Source organism: Galeopterus variegatus, unplaced genomic scaffold (genome assembly GCF_000696425.1).
Source record: "Galeopterus variegatus unplaced genomic scaffold, G_variegatus-3.0.2 Scaffold1792, whole genome shotgun sequence".
Classification (NCBI taxonomy): Eukaryota; Metazoa; Chordata; class Mammalia; order Dermoptera; family Cynocephalidae; genus Galeopterus; species Galeopterus variegatus.
Window position 1 is genome coordinate 106384 of NW_007727903.1, and position 18424 is coordinate 124807.

Below are 18424 nucleotides of genomic sequence, written 5' to 3' on the forward strand. Positions count from 1 at the left end.
TCAGGTGGTCTTAGAGGCCTTGGGCCCTGGCCTGGCTGCCCCCTCCAGTGCCAGGAGCATGCACTCAGGCAGCTGCTTCCAGAACAGGCCCGTCTCATCCACATTAAAGACTTGGAACGGTGAGTAGCAGCCCTCCTCCAGAATGGTGTGTAACACCAGGGGGTACTGGGCAGCAGCCTGGGTGTCAGCTACAGCTGGCTCATCCATTAGCAGCACATTGTGGCGTGCCTTGAAGCAGGCAAACCAGCCGTTGCTGGCCCCGAAGGTCTCAGCCTGGGTGCCATCACCCTGCTCCTGCTGCAGCTGTGCAAAGAGCCTGCGTGCCTTGTCCTGGATGAGCAGTGTGCTGACGGGCAGGTTTTGCTGCTTCTGCTCCTCAATCCACAGGCTCAGCAAGTGCTCCATGTGGCCCATCACCACGCCCCGACAGCAGATCAGCTGTGTGGCACTGAATGGAGTGGCGGCCTGGGAATTGGCCTGGATCTTGTCCTTGTTGACACAGATCGAGGCAACGGCGGAGGTGGCCAGCCCCAGGGCCCGGGCGATCTGCATCAGCTTCTCACCCTCCTCAAACCTCCGCAGCACCTCCAACTTCACGTGCAGGGTGATGGACTTCCAATCCCACTTAGTACTGCGACAGAGGCCAATCCCACCAATGGGTGCCTTCCCCGACACCTGTGGGTGGGAGACTGTCTTCATTCCACTTCCCTGAGCCACATACCTCAATGAGCTCTCTTCTCCCTGCCCAGCCCAAGCAGCTACCGCTGTGTCCACAATGGCAGCCTCTTGCCCTCTCCTGCCACGCCTGCCTCTGACTGTAAGAGGGACACACATGAGCATCAATGTGTGAGCACATGACTTGCCTTCTCATGCCCTGACACAGATACTGCCCCAGCAGCACACCCAGCGCCTTTTCTCTCAGCCCACAGAAACACTGCACAGTCACTTCCCAGCCTTCTTTGTTGCTAAAGGACTGTGTCACTCAGTTTTGGTTTATGACACCAAAAAAGAGGTCTGCTAGGGAACTTCACTGTCTTCTCCCAGCAGTGGAGGCTATAGGAACCTCTTGCAACCACAAGGGAAAGCCAATAGAGTGGAGAGACCATGACCCACCTTCCAGACACAGAGGAGCAGATGAACTCCCATCTCCACACTTCTCATGCAAAGACATCAAATGTCAGTGTGGGAAACTGAATAAGGACACCTAAAGATGTCCACATCCTAATCCCACAAATCTATGAATAAATTACCTGACATAGCAAAAGAAACTTTGTAAATTAATAATCTTGAGATGGGGAGGTTATCCTGGGTTATCCAAGTGGCCTCTAAATGTAATCACAGGGGTCCCTATAAGAGGAGGTGAAGGAAGATTTGACTCAGAAGAAGGCAATATGATCACACTGAAGCCTGGAGCCTTCAGAAGGAACCAGCCTTGCTAATACTTTGATTTTAACCTAGTAAGACCCACTTCAGACTTCTGACCTCCAGGACAGATGCTAAGATAACAAATTTGAGTTGTTTTAAGCCACTAAGTTTACAGTGATTTGTTACAGCAGTCATAGGAAACTAACACATAAGGGAACCTCCCTAATTTGTGCCACACCATGGAGTACCCAAGACTAGAGGAGGATAGTAGTCCTCCACATCACAGCAAGAATGATTCAGTAAAGCCTAAGTCAGATGCTGTCCCTCCTCTGCACAGAGCCCTCCCAGGCCTCCCACCCCTCTCTGAGTAAAAGGCACAGTCCTCGTCAGCTTTTTTGCGGGTCTCAAAGCCTCTTTCTCTCCTTCCCTCACTCCTGACCCCATCCTCCGGGCAGACCAATGGCGCTGACTCTGGGCTTTTGGTTTCCTTGGTTTCTTTGGTGCAGAACAGGCATTCTTCCCTGTTATCTGCATGTCTTGTTCCCTCACCTTCTAGAAGTCCCTGTTCAAATGTGACCTTATCGGTGAGGCTCTCCCCCACTGTGTTTTTTGTGTGTATGTCACATGCTGCCTGAGAACAGGAGCAGTGTCTACTGAGCTCTCAGTTGTGTCCCCAGGCCCAGGAACAGTGCCTGGCACTTAGCAGGCACCCAGCAATCACTTGTTGAATAATTTATTAAATGAAGTACAGTGGTGGGAGGCAGGCTTCTCACCTTGTTCTTTTTGTATTTTGAGCTATGTGAAAGTAGCAACTAAAAAAGCGACTAAGGAATGTTTGTGAAAAGCAGGAACAGATAAATGCCTGATAGGTCCATGCACCTGCTGTGAAACAAGGTGGCACTGCCCACAAAGCCCTCACCTAGGGAGACAGGGAAAGTCAAGTGAGCATGGAGAAGGCTCCTGCCTGATGACAGCGGGCCCGAATTCTGAACCACTCGGACTACCATCCTCTCTCCCACATCCTTCGCCTTCTCACCCACATTTTTAAGTTAATTCACCCACACGATCACTCATTCCCTCTCTCGCCATCTCGAGAGGCAGCCCCAAGCCTGCTCGTTGCCCAGTGTCTGGGTGGAAAAAAGGGCTCGCCCCCCCATTCGAGACTACATTTCCCACAGGGCCGCGGGGCTGCCGCCGGCTCCAATTGACCCTCTCGCGCGCATCTCCAGCCCCCTTCCCCGCGACCGAAGCGGAGAAAAGGTGCTGTAGCTCCCGCCCCCAGAGCCCGGCCCCCGCGCGTCCAACTCTCACCCCCGGGTCTTGACGAGAGGCACCTGCTTCAGCTGGGCTGACAGGACTGCGGCACTTCCCTATTGGCCGCCTCACAGAGCCGTTTCCCGGAGGCGGCCGAACACAGCCTTCATCTTGGCGGAGGGGAAGGTTGCCTGGTGACGGCCGGGATTGTGACGCACTCTGCCCTGCTCCTGGAGCCCCCGAGGGCTGCGGGGAAATGTAGTTTCCACGACGAGGCCGCGGCGCGCAGTCCCGGCAGAGGCGCCCTAGGCTGTTTCTGCCCTAGGCTGGCCTTTTCGCCGCCTAACTTCTGTCTTTGTCTTTCTATCATCTACCTACCTCCTTTTCTCCCTGGCTCTGTCTCAGTTTTCCCTTTCTCCCTATCTGCCCCCCATCCCGGAGAACTGGTTCCCTTCAGAATGTCAAAATATAGTTTTCAAAAGACATGACTCAGTGATCACGTGTCAAAGATTTATTCGCCTCACCGAGGGAACCAGCAAGATGATATAGGTGTTACAGGAAGATGGGAAAGAAGGAACTATAAAGAGAGTAAAAGAAAGAACACTGAAATAAAAGCAAAGTCAGGGTCTGGCCAGTTATCTCAGTTGGTTAGACCACAGACTTATCACAGCAAAGTCCCAGGCTCAAATTCCCCTACCAGAAAAAAATAAAGAGCAAAGTCGGATACAAAACTGCTTAGTGACCTACAGGGCAATCGATACACAGCACAGAAAGCATTTGTAAGCTACCAACCTTTTGCAAGTTAGCATCCAACTGCACAGCATGTGGACTCTAATCAAAAGTAGTCAAGTTAAAGAGTTGTTTCGCTCAGGGAGTCAGATGACTCGAAGCAAGCTTGGTAGACAATGCCTGGACTCCCAGTTATCTTTTTGTCTTATTCTCAAGTTTTGGATACGTTTTCCTAACAAGTTTCCCTCCAACTCTTCCTGTCACTCCTCTTGCTGTCAGTTTTCTCCGAATCTTTGGACACTATCAGCCCATCTTACTGTATCTCTAAATTCTGTCCCTTTCTCCCTTCTTGCCTCCGTACTCCTGTCTGTCCCTTGGGTCTCGATGTCTGCACTCCTTGTTTCTGTGTTTCCACTCTCCATCTCCGTCTTTGTCTCTGTCTCTCCTGTCTTCTCCATTCCTTCCTGATCGCTCTCCCTCCTACTAACTGTTCTGACACACCTGTCTCCCCGGCCCTGACTCTCTGACCCTCTCTAATGAGAGCTGAAATCACACTTTGACTCAGACAGTGTTTTGTATGTTCACTTTCACTGTCTCTCCTCATGTCGAGCCTCTCTCTCCCTCCCTCCCCCCGTCTCTCCCTTTCCTTGAGTCTCTGGGTCTCTCTGCCTCTCCTCACTGCCTCTCTCTGCCGCAGTTCCCTCCCCACGCCCTCAAACCACCTCCCCGACTGCCTTTCGAAAGCCCGCCGGGTCCCCGGACCCGCCCACCGCCCGCAAGCACAGAGGAACGTCATCGCGCAGACTACATCTCCCAGAACGCACCGAGCCGAGCCTTTCTCCATTTTGTCGTCCAGCAGGTAGCAGAGGAGGAACCCTACGCCTGGCAGGGGGTTGCCATGGAGACGTGGGGCCGACGGCGTCCTAGTGAGGGCCGTGATTGGTGCAGAACCCTGCTCGTATTTCTAGGAGGGCCCGTAGAAAACTGAGGAAAACGTGGTGGGGGGGCATGCGCTGTCTACAAGGCGGTACTGTCGTCCGTTTCCCCCGAGAAGCTAGCGCACGTCGACGGGGGCCGGACGCCTGGATTCGAGGAGGGAGCGTGGGAAGAGGCGGCCGGGAGTGTGATCTGATCATTGCGACCACCGCTACCCACAGGGGACCGGGGGGCGGGGGCGCCAGGCTAGAAACGGGGGCGAGGGTGGGGGAAGGGCAAGGAGGCGCTGGAGCTGGTGCGCGGAGCATTCTGGGAGACGTAGTCCGGACGGGTAGGGGGAAATTGGCGAGTGCGCATGCTCGGGAGCGCGGAGCGGCCCGCTAAGTGCAGAGGTGAGGGCCGGCACCGCTCAACTAGGAAGGTTCGGGCAGGGACTGGGGCGGCAGCTACGGAATTGGGGGTTCCGGCTGCTCAGCGAGACTGGGAGCACGGGGGAGGGATCTGGGAACTCCCTGCAGGAGGGCCCTGCGCTGTCGCGCGACTCATCAATTACCGGTTGTTGCCACGGCGACAGGCTCTGGGGGCCCCGCCCCCGGTTGCCATGGCGGAGCCAGAACCTGCCTTGGCACCCTGGAGCTGAAGTTGCCCGCCTAGACTTATGGGCAATGTATTTCAGGAACCTCCGCAGGGACCTGCCGGCTTGGTGATGACCCAAGTTTCTCCCAGGGTTTCAGGTTGACTTGGAACCTTGAAGAGTGGAGGTTGGACCTGATCCGGGATCAAGCGGCCTTCGAAATAGATGCCACCCCCTTAATAAATTCAGATTCTTTCACAAAGTCCCAGCTGCAGAAGCAGCAGCCTGAGCGGGAGGTCAGCCCTATTTGCATATGGGGAAACTGAAGTTCACAGAGAAACAGCGACCTGAGAATGGGCGGGGTCAGAATCTTGGACCTTCCTTGCAGGCTCCTGGTCCAGTGGTCTTGGGGCCTCTGCCCACCCCCACTCCTAGGACCTCCCCCAACACCTCCCCGCCCCATGTAAATGAGAGAGCGTGGGAGATGGGGCATTGCGTAGTGTGAAAAGTTGGGCTCAGAGGATGGGACTGAGTAGGGACAGGGTGCTGTCTGGGGGCTAGGTCACACAAGTGACTGCACTCATCTAGATGTGGACCAGGTGGAGTGAAGCTGTCCTCTAGAATCAGGCTGGGAGGCGAATGATGGTGGGGCCAAATCTGAGAGAGACTGGGTGGGAGAGTGGATGGTGTAGTGAGGGGCTGGCATTGGGGGAATCTCGTTCAGTGGGTAGCAGTGGTGCTGATGCCCAGGTCATAAGTGGTGTAGGTGCCATCTACCTGGTAGAGGGAGAACTCCAAGGCAGGGATGAGGTTATACGTGTAGAAGAAAGGCAGGATTTAGGGTAGAGAGGAGGTGGCTTCTAGGCCTAAGAAACAGACTGTGTTTGGAGCAGGAAGGCTACCGGAAACTCTATGCAAGCCCCCCTAGAGAGGCCAGGGACATGATGGCTCAGCAAAGGCTTCCAGCTCCCCAGGTCCCTGGGGTGTGGACCCACCTCTCTGTGCCTCAGTTTCCTCATCTGCCTTCCACATGGGGCAGGTCTGAGAATTGAACAACACAGCATACAGTAGGCACTTAATAAGCATTTGCTGCCACTGTCTACACTTATTGCAGCAGCCTCATCCTATTCCTTCCCCAGGGGCAGACATTGGCCTCAGAGACCTGACCTGGTACTCCCAATGAGACCCACTGTGCTGGGATCCCCAGGTTGCACACCCCCAGATGATGATGGGACTGTCATGGTGAAGCTGGAGGACTCTGAAGAGGAGGGTGAAGCTTCCCCATGGGACCCAGGCCCTGAGGCTGCACGCCTGCGCTTCCGGTGCTTCCGCTATGAGGAGGCAGCGGGACCTCGAGAGGCTCTGGCCCAGCTCCGAGAGCTGTGTCACCAGTGGCTGCAGCCAGAGGTGCTCTCCAAGGAGCAGATACTGGAACTGTTGGTGCTGGAGCAGTTCCTAGGTGCACTGCCCCCCGAGATCCAGGCCCGTGTGCAAGAGCAGCAGCCAAGCAGCCCGGAGGAGGCTGCTGCCCTGGTGGACGGACTGCGCCAGGAGTTGGGCGGGCCTCGGAGATGGGTGAGTCAGTAGCCCTAAGTGGGGGGGTCAGGGCTGGAGCATTGTCCAGCTCCTCACCCTAGCGGGGTACCATGCTTGACCAAACACACGTCCATCCTCCCTCACTGTTTGGAAGTGGCCACCTGCAACAGAGAGCCTGTGTGAGTCTGTCCAGGGCAGGGTGGGTTCCAGGGCCAGTCTTGCCAGCCCATTCCTTCATCACCTAGAGTCACGTGAACACGAGGGCTGCAGGGTAAGGGAAGAGAGGGAAGATACCAGGCAGCCCTGGAAGTCAGCAGCAAGAGAACAACTGCAGGTGGCCCCTTCACTCCTTGCTCAGAGCCAGGGGAGTAGGCCTTTGGAGGACCAAGTCAGTAGGTGTTTACCAGGCAGACCCCTGGAGTCCTGCAATGGGGTGGGTGCCCATGAACACCAGGTTGTACCCAGCCCCATCTCTGCTTGGGCCTCTGATGGTAGGGTCACCTCCCCAGGTCACAGTCCAGGTGCAGGGCCAGGAGGTCCTATCAGAGAAGATGGAGCCCTCTGACTTCCAGCCCCTACCTCAAACTGAGCTGCAGACTCCAGAGCCTGGTCCCAAGATGCCCTTTGGGGCCAGGCAGGAATCGTTGCTGGGCCTTCAGGTGAAGGAGGAGCCAGAGGTTACAGAGGATCCAGGTGAGGACTGGCAGGGTGGGCAGGGCCTAAGGCTTGGTTGGGTGGACATTAGGGGCCTGTCCTGAGCAGTCTAAAGTCTTCTGGGCTGGGCTTCTGCTAGATGGAATGGTTCCCATGTACCAGTGGCCCCCACATCCCACCCAATTAGGTCTCCCCTCCAGCTAGCCAGCACTGTTACTGCCCCTCATATGCCAAGCCTGGCTGCTGCAGCCTCATTTCCAGGCTCTCCCCTGGCATGAAGTAGGCTGTTGGGTTTCCCTATATAGGAGGCACATGGAGTTCATTCCCCAAGGAGATCCACTGGGGAATATCCACTGGTCACTGGAGAGTAGATAGCAGGCCAGACTATAGGTAGGTGTTGCTGAGGAAGGACCCCACAGTATTTGGGGTGTGCCCCCCACATTCACCTTCCTGACAGGGCCTCTTAGCCAGCTGCTCACACTCCACCCTTCCTATGTGGACCACTGTACAGTGCCCGCCCCCCAAACCCTACAGGCCATCTTGCCCCAGAGCTGGTGCAGGGGTGCAGACCTGAGCCCACCTCATCCTGCCGCAGCTCCACCCCTGGCCTTCCAGGGTGCCCTTCTCCCCACCCCCAAGCCAGGCCCTGAGCTGCCATGCGCTGCCCTCCCCAGCCCCAAGCCCACACCCGGGTCTCTCCCCGCCTGGATCCTGGCCCACTACTGAGAAGGGCAGCATGGTGGGAACTCCCTCAGGCTACCTGACCCCACTCTTCGTCTCTAGAGCTTCTGGAGTCCGGGCGTCTAGCTGCCACCCAGGAGGCTGCACCCACCCTCCTGCCTGAGGAGGCCCAGGTGAGCCCTGAACAGGCCGAGCCCCTCTCTCTCCCCAAGGAGCCTCAGTGGGTGGGGGCCGGATTGGTCCTCCCTGAGCCCAGCCAGGTACAGATGAGCACTGTGGTTTCAGGGCTGTGGGACAGTGCTGGACCAGGCCTCTCCCCACAGCGAGAATGGGCCTGAGGGGCCTTCATGGAGGGAGCATTCCAGGGCCCTGTGGCATGAGGAAGCTGGGGGCATCTTCTCCCCAGGTGAGTGAGATGGGATGGTGGGGCTGGGCCCTCACATGTATAGTACCATGTCCACTGACCCTACTCCTGGCCCTACCAGGCAGCCCTCTCTCGCCAGCACCCCCAAGGTCCCCCATTCTCTAGACCATCCCCTGCAACGTTCAACCTGCTCTAGCATCTTCTGCCCTCAAAAGCCAAGCCTGCTATTGATTCCATGGCCCCTTTAGCTTCTGCTCTCTACCACAGTAAAACCTCCTGAGAGTGGGGCCTATGTTTCCCACACCCACATCCTCTCCCAGTCCTGGCATCCTGTATGACTCCAGACTCTGAGCTAGCTTCCTGCTGTTTGACATTGGGGCAGGGAGGGTCAGGACCTGGCAAGGACAGCAGGTTAGTAGACAGGCAGGTGGGCAGGAGGGACCTCAACACAGGATGGGGATCAGGTGATGACAGACCAAGATCCTGCCCAATCACACAGGCTTCACAGGCCAAAGGCCCCTGCTGTCCACCTCAGCCACCACCCTTATCTGCTGTCATCCAGGCTCCCCCTACACACACACACCCCGTCTTCTGTTCCTTCCTGTTCCCCAGGCCCTGAATCTTCTCTTTTTTTGGTTTACTCCCTTGTTTTGGTGCAGTTTCCTGTGAATTCTGGTGTGGGAGACAAAATTCTGAGACATTATGTATCTGAAACACATTTGTGTAACCCTCAGCGTTAGACTAGAGTTTAGCTGGAAAAATTCTTTTTATTAACTCAGAGTCAGACTTTGTTTATCACTGTTGTTGGTGAACCCTTTCAATATGAAATGCTCATCTCTCAGTTGTGGGAAACTACCCTGCAATGCTTCTTTCATTTCCTTCCCCTCCATTGCTCTGTTCTCTGTTTCTGGAATGCCTATTACTTGGCTGTTGGCCTCTGGGCAGGTCTTCTAATGTTATCATTTCACTCCAGTTTTCCATCTCTTTCTCTTTCTGCTCTATTTTCCAGGAAGTTTCCTTACTTATATCTTCTAGATCTTCTCTTAAGATATTAATTTCTGCCAGCATATATTTAATTTCCAAGACTGGTTTTATTCTCTGAACATTCACCTTTATAGCCACTTCCTTTTGTCTTTTCAGGTACAATGTCTTTCCTTATTTCTTTGAGGACAATAATAACTTTGTTTTTTAAGTTTTCTTTTCCCAGTGTGACCTCTGTTCACCCCAAGTTGTTTGCTTATGTGTAAGACAAGGGGACCACAAATCTGGCTGGCATCTCTGAGCAGGTGGATGAGGGGCTTACTGACAACAAGCCAGGATTGGGAGGGGCATTGGGGGGGCCACTCCCCAAGGAGATCTACTTCCTGGGGGACATGAGTTGGCAGCTGAAGTATGAGTAGATGCTGCTGAAGGATCCGTTGGCCAATATGGCTAGACCATTTGGGGGTACTCCCTGCTGTGAGCATTCTCAAATCCTTCCTCTGAGTCCCCCAAGAGGGCACTTTCAGCCTCCTGCCAGCATCCCTGGAGAGGCTGACCTGAGCACACAGTGTGGCTGTTTACTCAGTCCCCCTGATTTTCTCAGTACTGTGTCCCACCCTCAAGACAGACTTCTGCCACGATGGAAGAGGAAATCCAGGAATCAGAGCCACAGCAGTGCACACTGTTGGCTAAGAATTCTATGCAAAGCCCATAGCAGCAGCCCTGCCCAGCATCTGCTTCTGAAAGCCTCCCCAGCCTGGTTGGTGCCCTGCCTCTTCACTTGCACAGCCAGAGGTACCTGTGCCTCTAGCTCCTGAGCTTTTAGAATCATCTTTGTAATAAAACACATAAATTTCTTTCAGCTTTCCCCACTGCTGGCTTAATATTCACTTTCTCCAGTCTGCTACACAGTTACTATCTGCACATCTTCTTTCCAGAGTAGAAAATGTCAGGGATTTTTGTTTATTTACTTCTCTTCATCTTTGTGGATTTTATGCCTTGAAACAAAAATTGTGGGGGGAGGGATGGCAAAAAAAAAAGAAAAAAAATTTTTTTAAGGTTTTTTGTGTTTTGTTTTGTTTTGTTTTGTTTTTAAGGATCTGAACCCGTGGCCTTGGTGTTATCAGCACCACTCTCCCAAGTGAGCCACAGGCCGGACCCCCAAAAAACTTTATTGTAGTTTTCTCTGGGGTTTCAGGATGGAGCAAACTTAGATAGATACCACTGTTACCCAGAAATCCCCATTTGCTATTTTTTTTTAATCAATAAGAATACTTTTTTCCCCCCATAATATTCTTGTTTTCTCTCCTTTGAGGATTTGGAAATACTTTAGTGTCCTTTCCAGACAGGTCAGTCAGCTCTTTATCCTCAGGTGCAAGTTCTCTCACTCGTTGTGTCATCGACAGCCTGACCTTCACAGCTCTGGTGGTTTCTTGTTTGCCCCTTCCCTGCGCATCATCCTAGGTGAGGAACTGCCACAGGGTCTGTCAGAACCCTAAAGTGGAAGAATGAATCACCTGGGTCCCCGGCCATTCAGTGCAGATGCCTCTGCCTACAACCCAGCCAGAAGCAAGCAGCTATTCCTGGCCAGATTGGTGGGTGAACTGGACTAACCCCATGAGCCACAGCTTCATGATGGAACCTGGCTCCAGTCCCGAGGTCCCGAGAGTTTTAGGGCTTCTTTAGAGCTCACTGCACCAGGGTCTTGACTCCTGAACCTCACCAACTCTTTCTTACTTCAGAGCCGCCCAACGTATTTTTAAAGCCCTTCTTACATTTTGTTGGCATTTCTGCATGTTGGAGCAGAGAGAATAGGATCCAACACATGCCCCTTCTGCTGCTCCAACCTTCAGCCTGCCCAGCCTATGCTGCATGGCTGACCACTTCCTCTTGTTTGGACCTGCTTCTCCATCAGTTCACAACCCCACAGTCTGGGCTTTCTTCCAGCCACACCGGCAGCAGTGCCTCAGGCTCCTTGGTGACTTCCTTCTCTGCAGCCTCATTCTTCTCGGGCTGCGCTCTCACTGTAGACAAACCACAGCCCCCAGCTTTGAACACGGATTCCCCCTGGCCACCTTGGTAACCCTGTCAGGTCTCCTGGCTGCTTTCTTGTCTCCCAACTGTGCCTCTTGTTTGCAGCCAGAGAGGTCTTTTTAATGTTTTCGTCATGAGAATATTTTCAGTAGCTAATATTCACGTTAGGAAATTCAAAAGGCACAAGAAACAATACAGTGGAATGCCCCACCTCTGCCTGTGCCACACAGTCCTGATGCCCGACAGCCAACGTTACTTTTCTTAGGTGTCACTCCAGAAAGATTCTGCACATAGAGGAGCAAACACATATACGTACATTTCTCTTTAAAACACGGGCCAGCCCATGGCTCACTTAGGAGTGTGTGGTGCTAACACCAGGTCCGCAGGTTCAGATCCCTACATAGGGATGGCCGGTTGGCTCACTGAGTGAGCACGGTGCTGACAACACCAGGTCAAGGGTTGGGATCCCTTTACCAGTCATCTTTTAAAAAATAAAATAAATAAAACACACATAGAAGGTTTGATCCCTGTTACCTGCCAGCCGCACACACACACAAAAACCACTCATGGATGCTTAATCTTCACCATGTTCCACGCCTGGCATTTTTTGCACATGTCCCCACTTCAACACATAGCAGCAAGCGCCCTGAATCTATGGATGGCTGCATAGAGCCCCACTGTGGCTCACTGTGGACACAAGATTGTTTATCCAGGTTACTACTGACATTCTTTTGGGTTGCTTCTCAGTAACGCACTAAGAAACCTTGTACCTAGGTCATTTAGCACAGGGAGGAACACAGGTGTTGGAGAAATACCTAAAAGTGGAATTACTGGGTCAAAGTGTGGGATATTTGCTGTTTTGATGGGTTTTGCTGCACTGGCTTCCCACTAGAAATGCTCACTAGAAATGCATATAAACACTTGGGTCCATGCAGTGAGGGTGTGGAAATGGCAGATGAGTTCAGCCCTAGTGTGCACTTTTTCTTACTAGGAGGAGACTGAGCATATTTATGGGACTTAAGCATTAGTTACGTTTCCTTTCCTGTTTACAGCCCATGTATCTGTCAGGTCATTGGTCTTTCTTGTTGACTTATTGAAACTCTTTACTTAGGTTAATAAGCTCTTTGCCTCTAGAGGGTTTTTCAGTCTGTCATTCGTCTTTTGACTCTGAGGTAGTTTTTGTTGATTTCTTTTGATACATTCTAACTTATCTGACTTTTCTTTGACAACTTATGGATTTTCTATCACCCACTAAAGCCCTCACTATTCCCAGTCTTCTTGAGTTAACCTCTTTCAGGCTTCCTCCTTCTCCAGCCCCTGCTTCTCAGTCGCCTTTGCTGACTCCTCTTTCCTCACCCAGCCTCTAATGCTGGAGTGTTCACAGCATGGCCGGGACCCAATACTCTACTCCATAGACACCTGCCCCTCTGTTGGTCACATCCAAACCCCAGACTAAAGTCCAGTAGCCTGCATTCCCTGCCAGCACCCCCGCCATCCGTTTCTGTTGGCTCCACCTCCAGCCTCCCCACCAGCCACCCATTTCTCTGCCTTTAAGGAGACCATCATTGCCCTCCTAGACCCTGTGAGGACTGCCTTCCCCCACTACTGCCGTACAGCCCTTCCAGAAAGAGGTGATTTGTTTCAACTTGAGTTAGATCCAGAAAGATTTTTGCACAGCCCAGTCTTCATTCTCATGCGGGGCTCTGTCCTATTGTCACCTCTTCAGGAAAGCCTGCACAGATGGTATCCCTGGCCCCACCCTTGTCACCTCTGTCTGCCTCACTGGTCAGTTTCAGGTCCTTCTAGTTCACAGTGTCCACAGGGCTGAAGTGGGTCGGGCACAGTGGGCACTCAGTCGTGAATGAGTGGGTCCCTTGTGCACGCAGGATTTGCTCTCCAGATGGACAGCGTCTCCGCAGGCCCAGGTACTGTGAATCCCCACCTCCACATCCCCTGGGACCTCGGCATGGCTGGCCTCTCAGGCCGGATCCAGTCACCCTCCCACGAAGGTGGCTTAGCGCATGCGCTCATGCTTCCCAGCGACCCGGGAAGTGAGCAGGACCCCACGCATGAGGATCCCCGCCGGAGCGTGGGTCCCACACTGGTCACTGCCCGCTGGCGCGCTCCCAGGGGCCGAAGCCGGGGCCGGGGTCGCCCCAGCACTGGGGCTGGGGCGGTTCGGGGCGGCCGTTGCGATGTGTGTGGCAAAGTGTTCAGTCAACGCAGCAATCTGCTGAGGCACCAGAAGATCCACACGGGCGAGCGACCATTTGTGTGCGGCGAGTGTGGCCGCAGCTTCAGCCGCAGCTCGCACCTGCTGCGCCACCAGCTCACGCACACCGAGGAACGGCCGTTCGTTTGCGGAGACTGTGGCCAGGGCTTCGTGCGCAGCGCGCGCCTGGAGGAGCACCGGCGCGTACACACCGGAGAGCAGCCCTTTCGTTGCGCAGAGTGCGGCCAGAGCTTCCGCCAGCGCTCCAACCTGTTGCAGCACCAGCGCATCCATGGCGATCCCCCGGGTCCTGGCGCTGCGCCCCACGCCCCTCCCGGCGTGCCTGAGCCCCCAGGCCCCTTTCCGTGCAGCGAGTGCCGCGAAAGCTTCGCGCGGCGCGCCGTTCTGTTGGAGCACCAGGCGGTGCACACGGGAGACAAGTCCTTCGGCTGCGTGGAGTGCGGCGAGCGCTTCGGCCGCCGTTCGGTGCTGCTGCAGCATAGGCGGGTGCATAGCGGCGAGCGGCCTTTTGCCTGCGCGGAGTGCGGCCAGAGCTTCCGGCAGCGCTCCAACCTCACGCAGCACCGGCGGATCCACACCGGCGAGCGGCCCTTCGCCTGCGCGGAGTGCGGTAAGGCCTTCCGCCAGCGGCCCACGCTCACGCAGCACCTGCGCGTGCACACGGGCGAGAAGCCGTTTGCCTGCCCCGAGTGTGGCCAGCGCTTCAGCCAGCGTCTCAAGCTCACGCGCCACCAGAGGACACACACTGGCGAGAAGCCCTACCACTGCGGTGAGTGCGGCCTAGGCTTCACGCAGGTCTCGCGGCTCACCGAGCACCAGCGCATCCACACTGGCGAACGGCCCTTCGCCTGCCCCGAGTGTGGCCAGAGCTTCCGGCAGCACGCCAACCTCACCCAACACCGGCGCATCCACACGGGCGAGCGTCCCTACGCATGCCCTGAGTGTGGCAAGGCCTTCCGCCAGCGGCCCACACTCACGCAGCACCTGCGCACCCACCGGCGAGAGAAGCCCTTTGCCTGCCAGGACTGCGGCCGCCGCTTCCACCAGAGTACCAAGCTCATCCAGCACCAGCGTGTCCACAGTGCAGAGTAGCTCCGGTCAGGACACACTGCGACCACTTTGGTCAGAACACCTACCTCACAGGGTTGTTGTGAGGCCAGCGATCGCTTAGGTACAGACAGACAGGCTGCCCAGGGCCTTGCCCCCAGTAGGTGCTCAATAAACAGTAGATGGAAACTGGGTCTCCGTCCACTCGTGCCTCCTCATCTGCGCAGCCCCCACCATGACCACTCCAGTACTGGTGTGCTCCCTCTGCACCCACGTGGTTTTCTTTTTTCTTTTCTTTTTTTCCTGAAAGACGACAGGTAAGGGGATCTTAACCCTTGACTTGGTGTTGTCAGCACCATGCTCAGCCAGTGAGCGAACCGGCCATCCCTATATAGGATCCAAACCCGTGGTCTTGGTGTTATCAGCACCACACTCTCCCCAGCGAGCCACAGACCGGCCCTCCACGTGGTTCTTTCAAGGGCCATGTCCTCTCTCACTCCATTCCCACCCCACCCCTGCCGCAGAGGTGGCTCCTAGAAGCACCTGCTCCCGTCTTAGGGATGGCCCCTGTACCATGCCTCTCGCTTACACAAAAGGGTATGGCCCAGCAGTAGGTGGGGCAGAGCAGCCCTGGGCAGCAGTCCTCAGTTCCCTAGACCCAGAGAAAAGGAAGTGTTCTCTGTGGCCATCTGCTGATAGCCTATATGTGTGTAGCATGGTGCCATGACTGATCATCACTCAGGGACAAGAGACAGAGTCACAGGAAATGTTTTTGCAGATCTGCTACCTAGGTATTATGGGATGGAGCTGTCACAGAGTGGGAAAGGTGAGCACTGCTGGGAGCAGCTAGACCCCTAGGGCTAGAGGAACAAAGGGAAGGATTGCAACTTAGAAGTTCCAATGAGTTTCCCATGGAGCTGAAACTCAGGCCCTTAAGGAGGGGCTGCTGCCAGGCTGGTCCAGGGGTCTCAGCTGGCAGGGAGGCCCTGTGGGCCTGGGACCCAGACCTCTGAGGAGAGGGTACTGCTCAGCTGGTCCTGAGGTCTCTGGACTCAGAGGAGGGTGACGCATGAACCTAGGATGAGACACTGGTGTGGGTGTCTCTGAGGGGCCCAATGAGCCTGGTTCTGGGAGGTATATAAAAATCTCTGCTCCTGAAGGACCTGCTGCTGCCGGGACGAGGAGCAAGTGTTTTCTCCCTTCCCAGCCCTTGTGGCACTCTCTCCCTAACAGAGCTGCAGGTGAAAAGGGGCATATTTGTAGAGTGCTTGCCCTGCACAGTGATTCCCAAGTGGACAGGTCTCGAGCCCAGAGGCAGGAGCTTAACCGAAGCCCAGCCCTTGTTTCCAAGAACAGCTACTTGAGGCTTGTTTGTCCAAGCTTCTTCCGGGGATGTGGCTGGACTTTCCCTACCACTCTGAGGCACCCTGATCCCCAAGACTGGGTCCCTGACCTCAGAGAAAGATGACAAGCCAGCCTGGGCCAGAGGCCATTCCTGTGTGGCACAGCGAGGGGTTCCCTGGGCCAAAATCTGCAGAATTAGAGGAGTCGTGACTGGGCCCTTCAGCGGGCAAGTGCTACCATACTATCTGCAGGGCTGAGGGACTGGACAGAAGGACCACCCAGCTCCACAAAGACACAGCCACTGACTCTAGGAAATCCATGAAAGGTATCCAGTAAGGGAACCTCCAAGGCCCTGGTGTGGCCAAAATAATGAATGGGCCCAGCCAGCCTGTCCTTGGATCATCTGCACGTGAGGCCAGACTGTTCCATCCCAAGCACAGCACCTCTCCTCCGAGTGCCGCATCTATCCAGTTATTCTCACCACAACCCCAGCCTCCCTGATTCTATTTCTCTCCACTCCTCAGCATTGCTCCAATCCCAGCTACCCATCTCTGCCCTGGTGGTCCAAGGCACCTCCCCTCATCCTCCCTTCCCTGCCTGCTCCTGCCCCTTCCTCTCCAAAATGGACTCTGTCTTCCCAATGTCGGCTCCCAGAAACTACACTAATGCCCACAGCTGCACTTCCAGTCTCACTCCTCGCCCACTACACTCTGCCAAGTCCCTCTGAGGTGCTGGCCCTGGCTTCCCTCAGAGCCTTTGCACATGCTGAGTCCTGTGCTGCCTTCCTAGAAGCAGCGGACCCAGGGGCTACAGGAACCCTGTTCCCCAAGCCACCTGACTCCTGTGCCCCTCCGTCACTTGGATGGCTGTAAGGGTGAAAAGGAAGACACAGCAGCACCACATCCAATCCAGGCCCCGGATTCAGTTCGACATCCCCTCCCCCCTGGTCTGGACTCCACGATCTTCTTTATCTCAGCATGTTGTTGAATGGTTGATGGTCTTTCCCCACTGGATGGTGAGTCTTGAGGCCTGATGGTCTTTCCCCACTGGATGGTGAGTCTTGAGGCCAGAGACCACAAAAATCCAGCTTTGGCTAGTCCAGCATCACCTCTCTGGGAGACCAATACCCCATTCCTAGATGGGCCTTCAGCAGATGGGCCTCAGCAGCTGACCCAAGTATGGACCCGTGGACCAGGCTGGACAATAGGAACCATTCCTGAGACTAGATGGAAACAGCAGGATATTCATCAACCACCACGTAGAGATGGCCTGTATGAAAATAATCAGCACAGAACAAGATGGCTGAGAAAAGAGAGGAAGGGAGATAGAAAGAGGGAGACTGAGTCTGGAGGGGCCCTCTGAGCCCCAGAACCATCCTTGTGTGAAGCCTGAGGAAGCTAGGACAGTTGAAGTCATGTTTGGCCCCAAACTCAAGCTGTTTGAGGCTTCTGAGCCCCTACCTCACCCCAGACCTCTCCAGCACCAGCTTTCAAGGGTAAAGGCAAGAAAGGGCGTCCGAGTGGCTCCGCCGAGGTGAGGACCGCGGGCCCGGGAGGGGTCGATTAGTAATTTCTCAGATGGCGAAGGAAGGGCCCAGGAGGAGACCTGCCTGACCCCACCACGGTCCCCCCTGGACTGCTGGGACCACGTCTCCCACAATGCCCCGGGCAGTGACGGCAGCCGCCACGGTAACTGTAGGGCCGCCCCCTGCTTACCGCCCCCACCGTTTCCGTGGCGACGGCCGGAAGTCGCTCGGCCGCAGGGCGCCGTTTCCTCCCGCCCTCCGAGGCATACTGAGCTGTGATTGGAGGGGAGCCCCCATCCCGCGGTCTTGACAGCGGTGGACAGACGCAGAGGCCGCCGTGCGTCTCCACTGGAACCTGGGGCCTGCGCCCAGTGCGCTAAGTGTCCACCCCGGAGAAGTCTTCCCCTGACCTTGAAAACCTCCACAGTGCTTACCACCCTCTGGCACAATACATGTTTTATTTGTTAGTTTAACTCAATCAGAATCTCCATGAGTGGGGATTTTTGTTTGGGTTTGCAATGGGACACTGAGGCTCGACCCCGCACTCTCTGGGCAACGCCCCTGGCCTCGCCCAGGCTCTAGCCTTCCGTGATCACCCTGCCTTTGTGACCTCCAGGGTCAAGGACTTTGCCTGACCCGCCCCCACCGCGCTCGGCACATAGTGCAACATAGCGTGGACTGACTGCGAAGCGGCCCCCATCTGCCCCACTCAAAGATGGAAGCCAATACCGCTTCCTGCCCGGTCCAGCGAGTGTTCCCGGAAGTAACCGCGAGACTTCCGAATCGTTATCTCCATGAACGGAAATATCCGATCCTAGGCGAAATAGCCCGAACTCCAACTCCATCGCTGAGCAACGCGGGTCTGCGGCGACTGCGCAGGCGCCCGGCCTAGGCCGGGCGGGAAGAGCCGAAGCGGGCAGGCAGCGGAAATATCCGAAGCGGTGGGGTGCCCGAGGCCGTTGCCGACCTTCGCGCCGAAGCCGCTGCTGCCGCGGAAACCTAGCCTCCTCCGGTGCACGGCCGCCGCCACCGTCACTGCTGCGTACTCCCTTCCCGACGTAGTGAGCTGGCAAACTGTGCGGCCGAGAAAGCCCCGCGTCCGCAACCACAACTGGGCCTAAGGAGACCTGAGCGGGCGAGGGTTGGGAGGAAGCAGCCGAAGGAGGC

The 18424-nt window shown here is 55.5% G+C and overlaps 2 protein-coding genes across 2 annotated transcripts; one reads left to right on the top strand and one right to left on the bottom strand.

The window, feature by feature from the left end:
• LOC103595552 (CENPB DNA-binding domain-containing protein 1-like) lies at window positions 1-699 on the bottom strand. The gene has a single exon (XM_008578970.1). The coding sequence runs from the start codon at window positions 697-699 to the stop codon at window positions 1-3; it is 699 nt and encodes a 232-aa protein (XP_008577192.1).
• A 3423-nt stretch (window positions 700-4122) lies between these two features.
• Window positions 4123-14582, top strand: LOC103595539 (myeloid zinc finger 1). The gene is made up of 6 exons (XM_008578960.1): window positions 4123-4676; window positions 5998-6433; window positions 6904-7087; window positions 7832-7902; window positions 8015-8135; window positions 12995-14582. The coding sequence occupies exons 2-6, from the start codon at window positions 6038-6040 to the stop codon at window positions 14431-14433; spliced, it is 2211 nt and encodes a 736-aa protein (XP_008577182.1). The 5' UTR covers window positions 4123-4676; window positions 5998-6037; the 3' UTR covers window positions 14434-14582.
• The last annotated feature ends 3842 nt before the right edge of the window (window positions 14583-18424 follow it).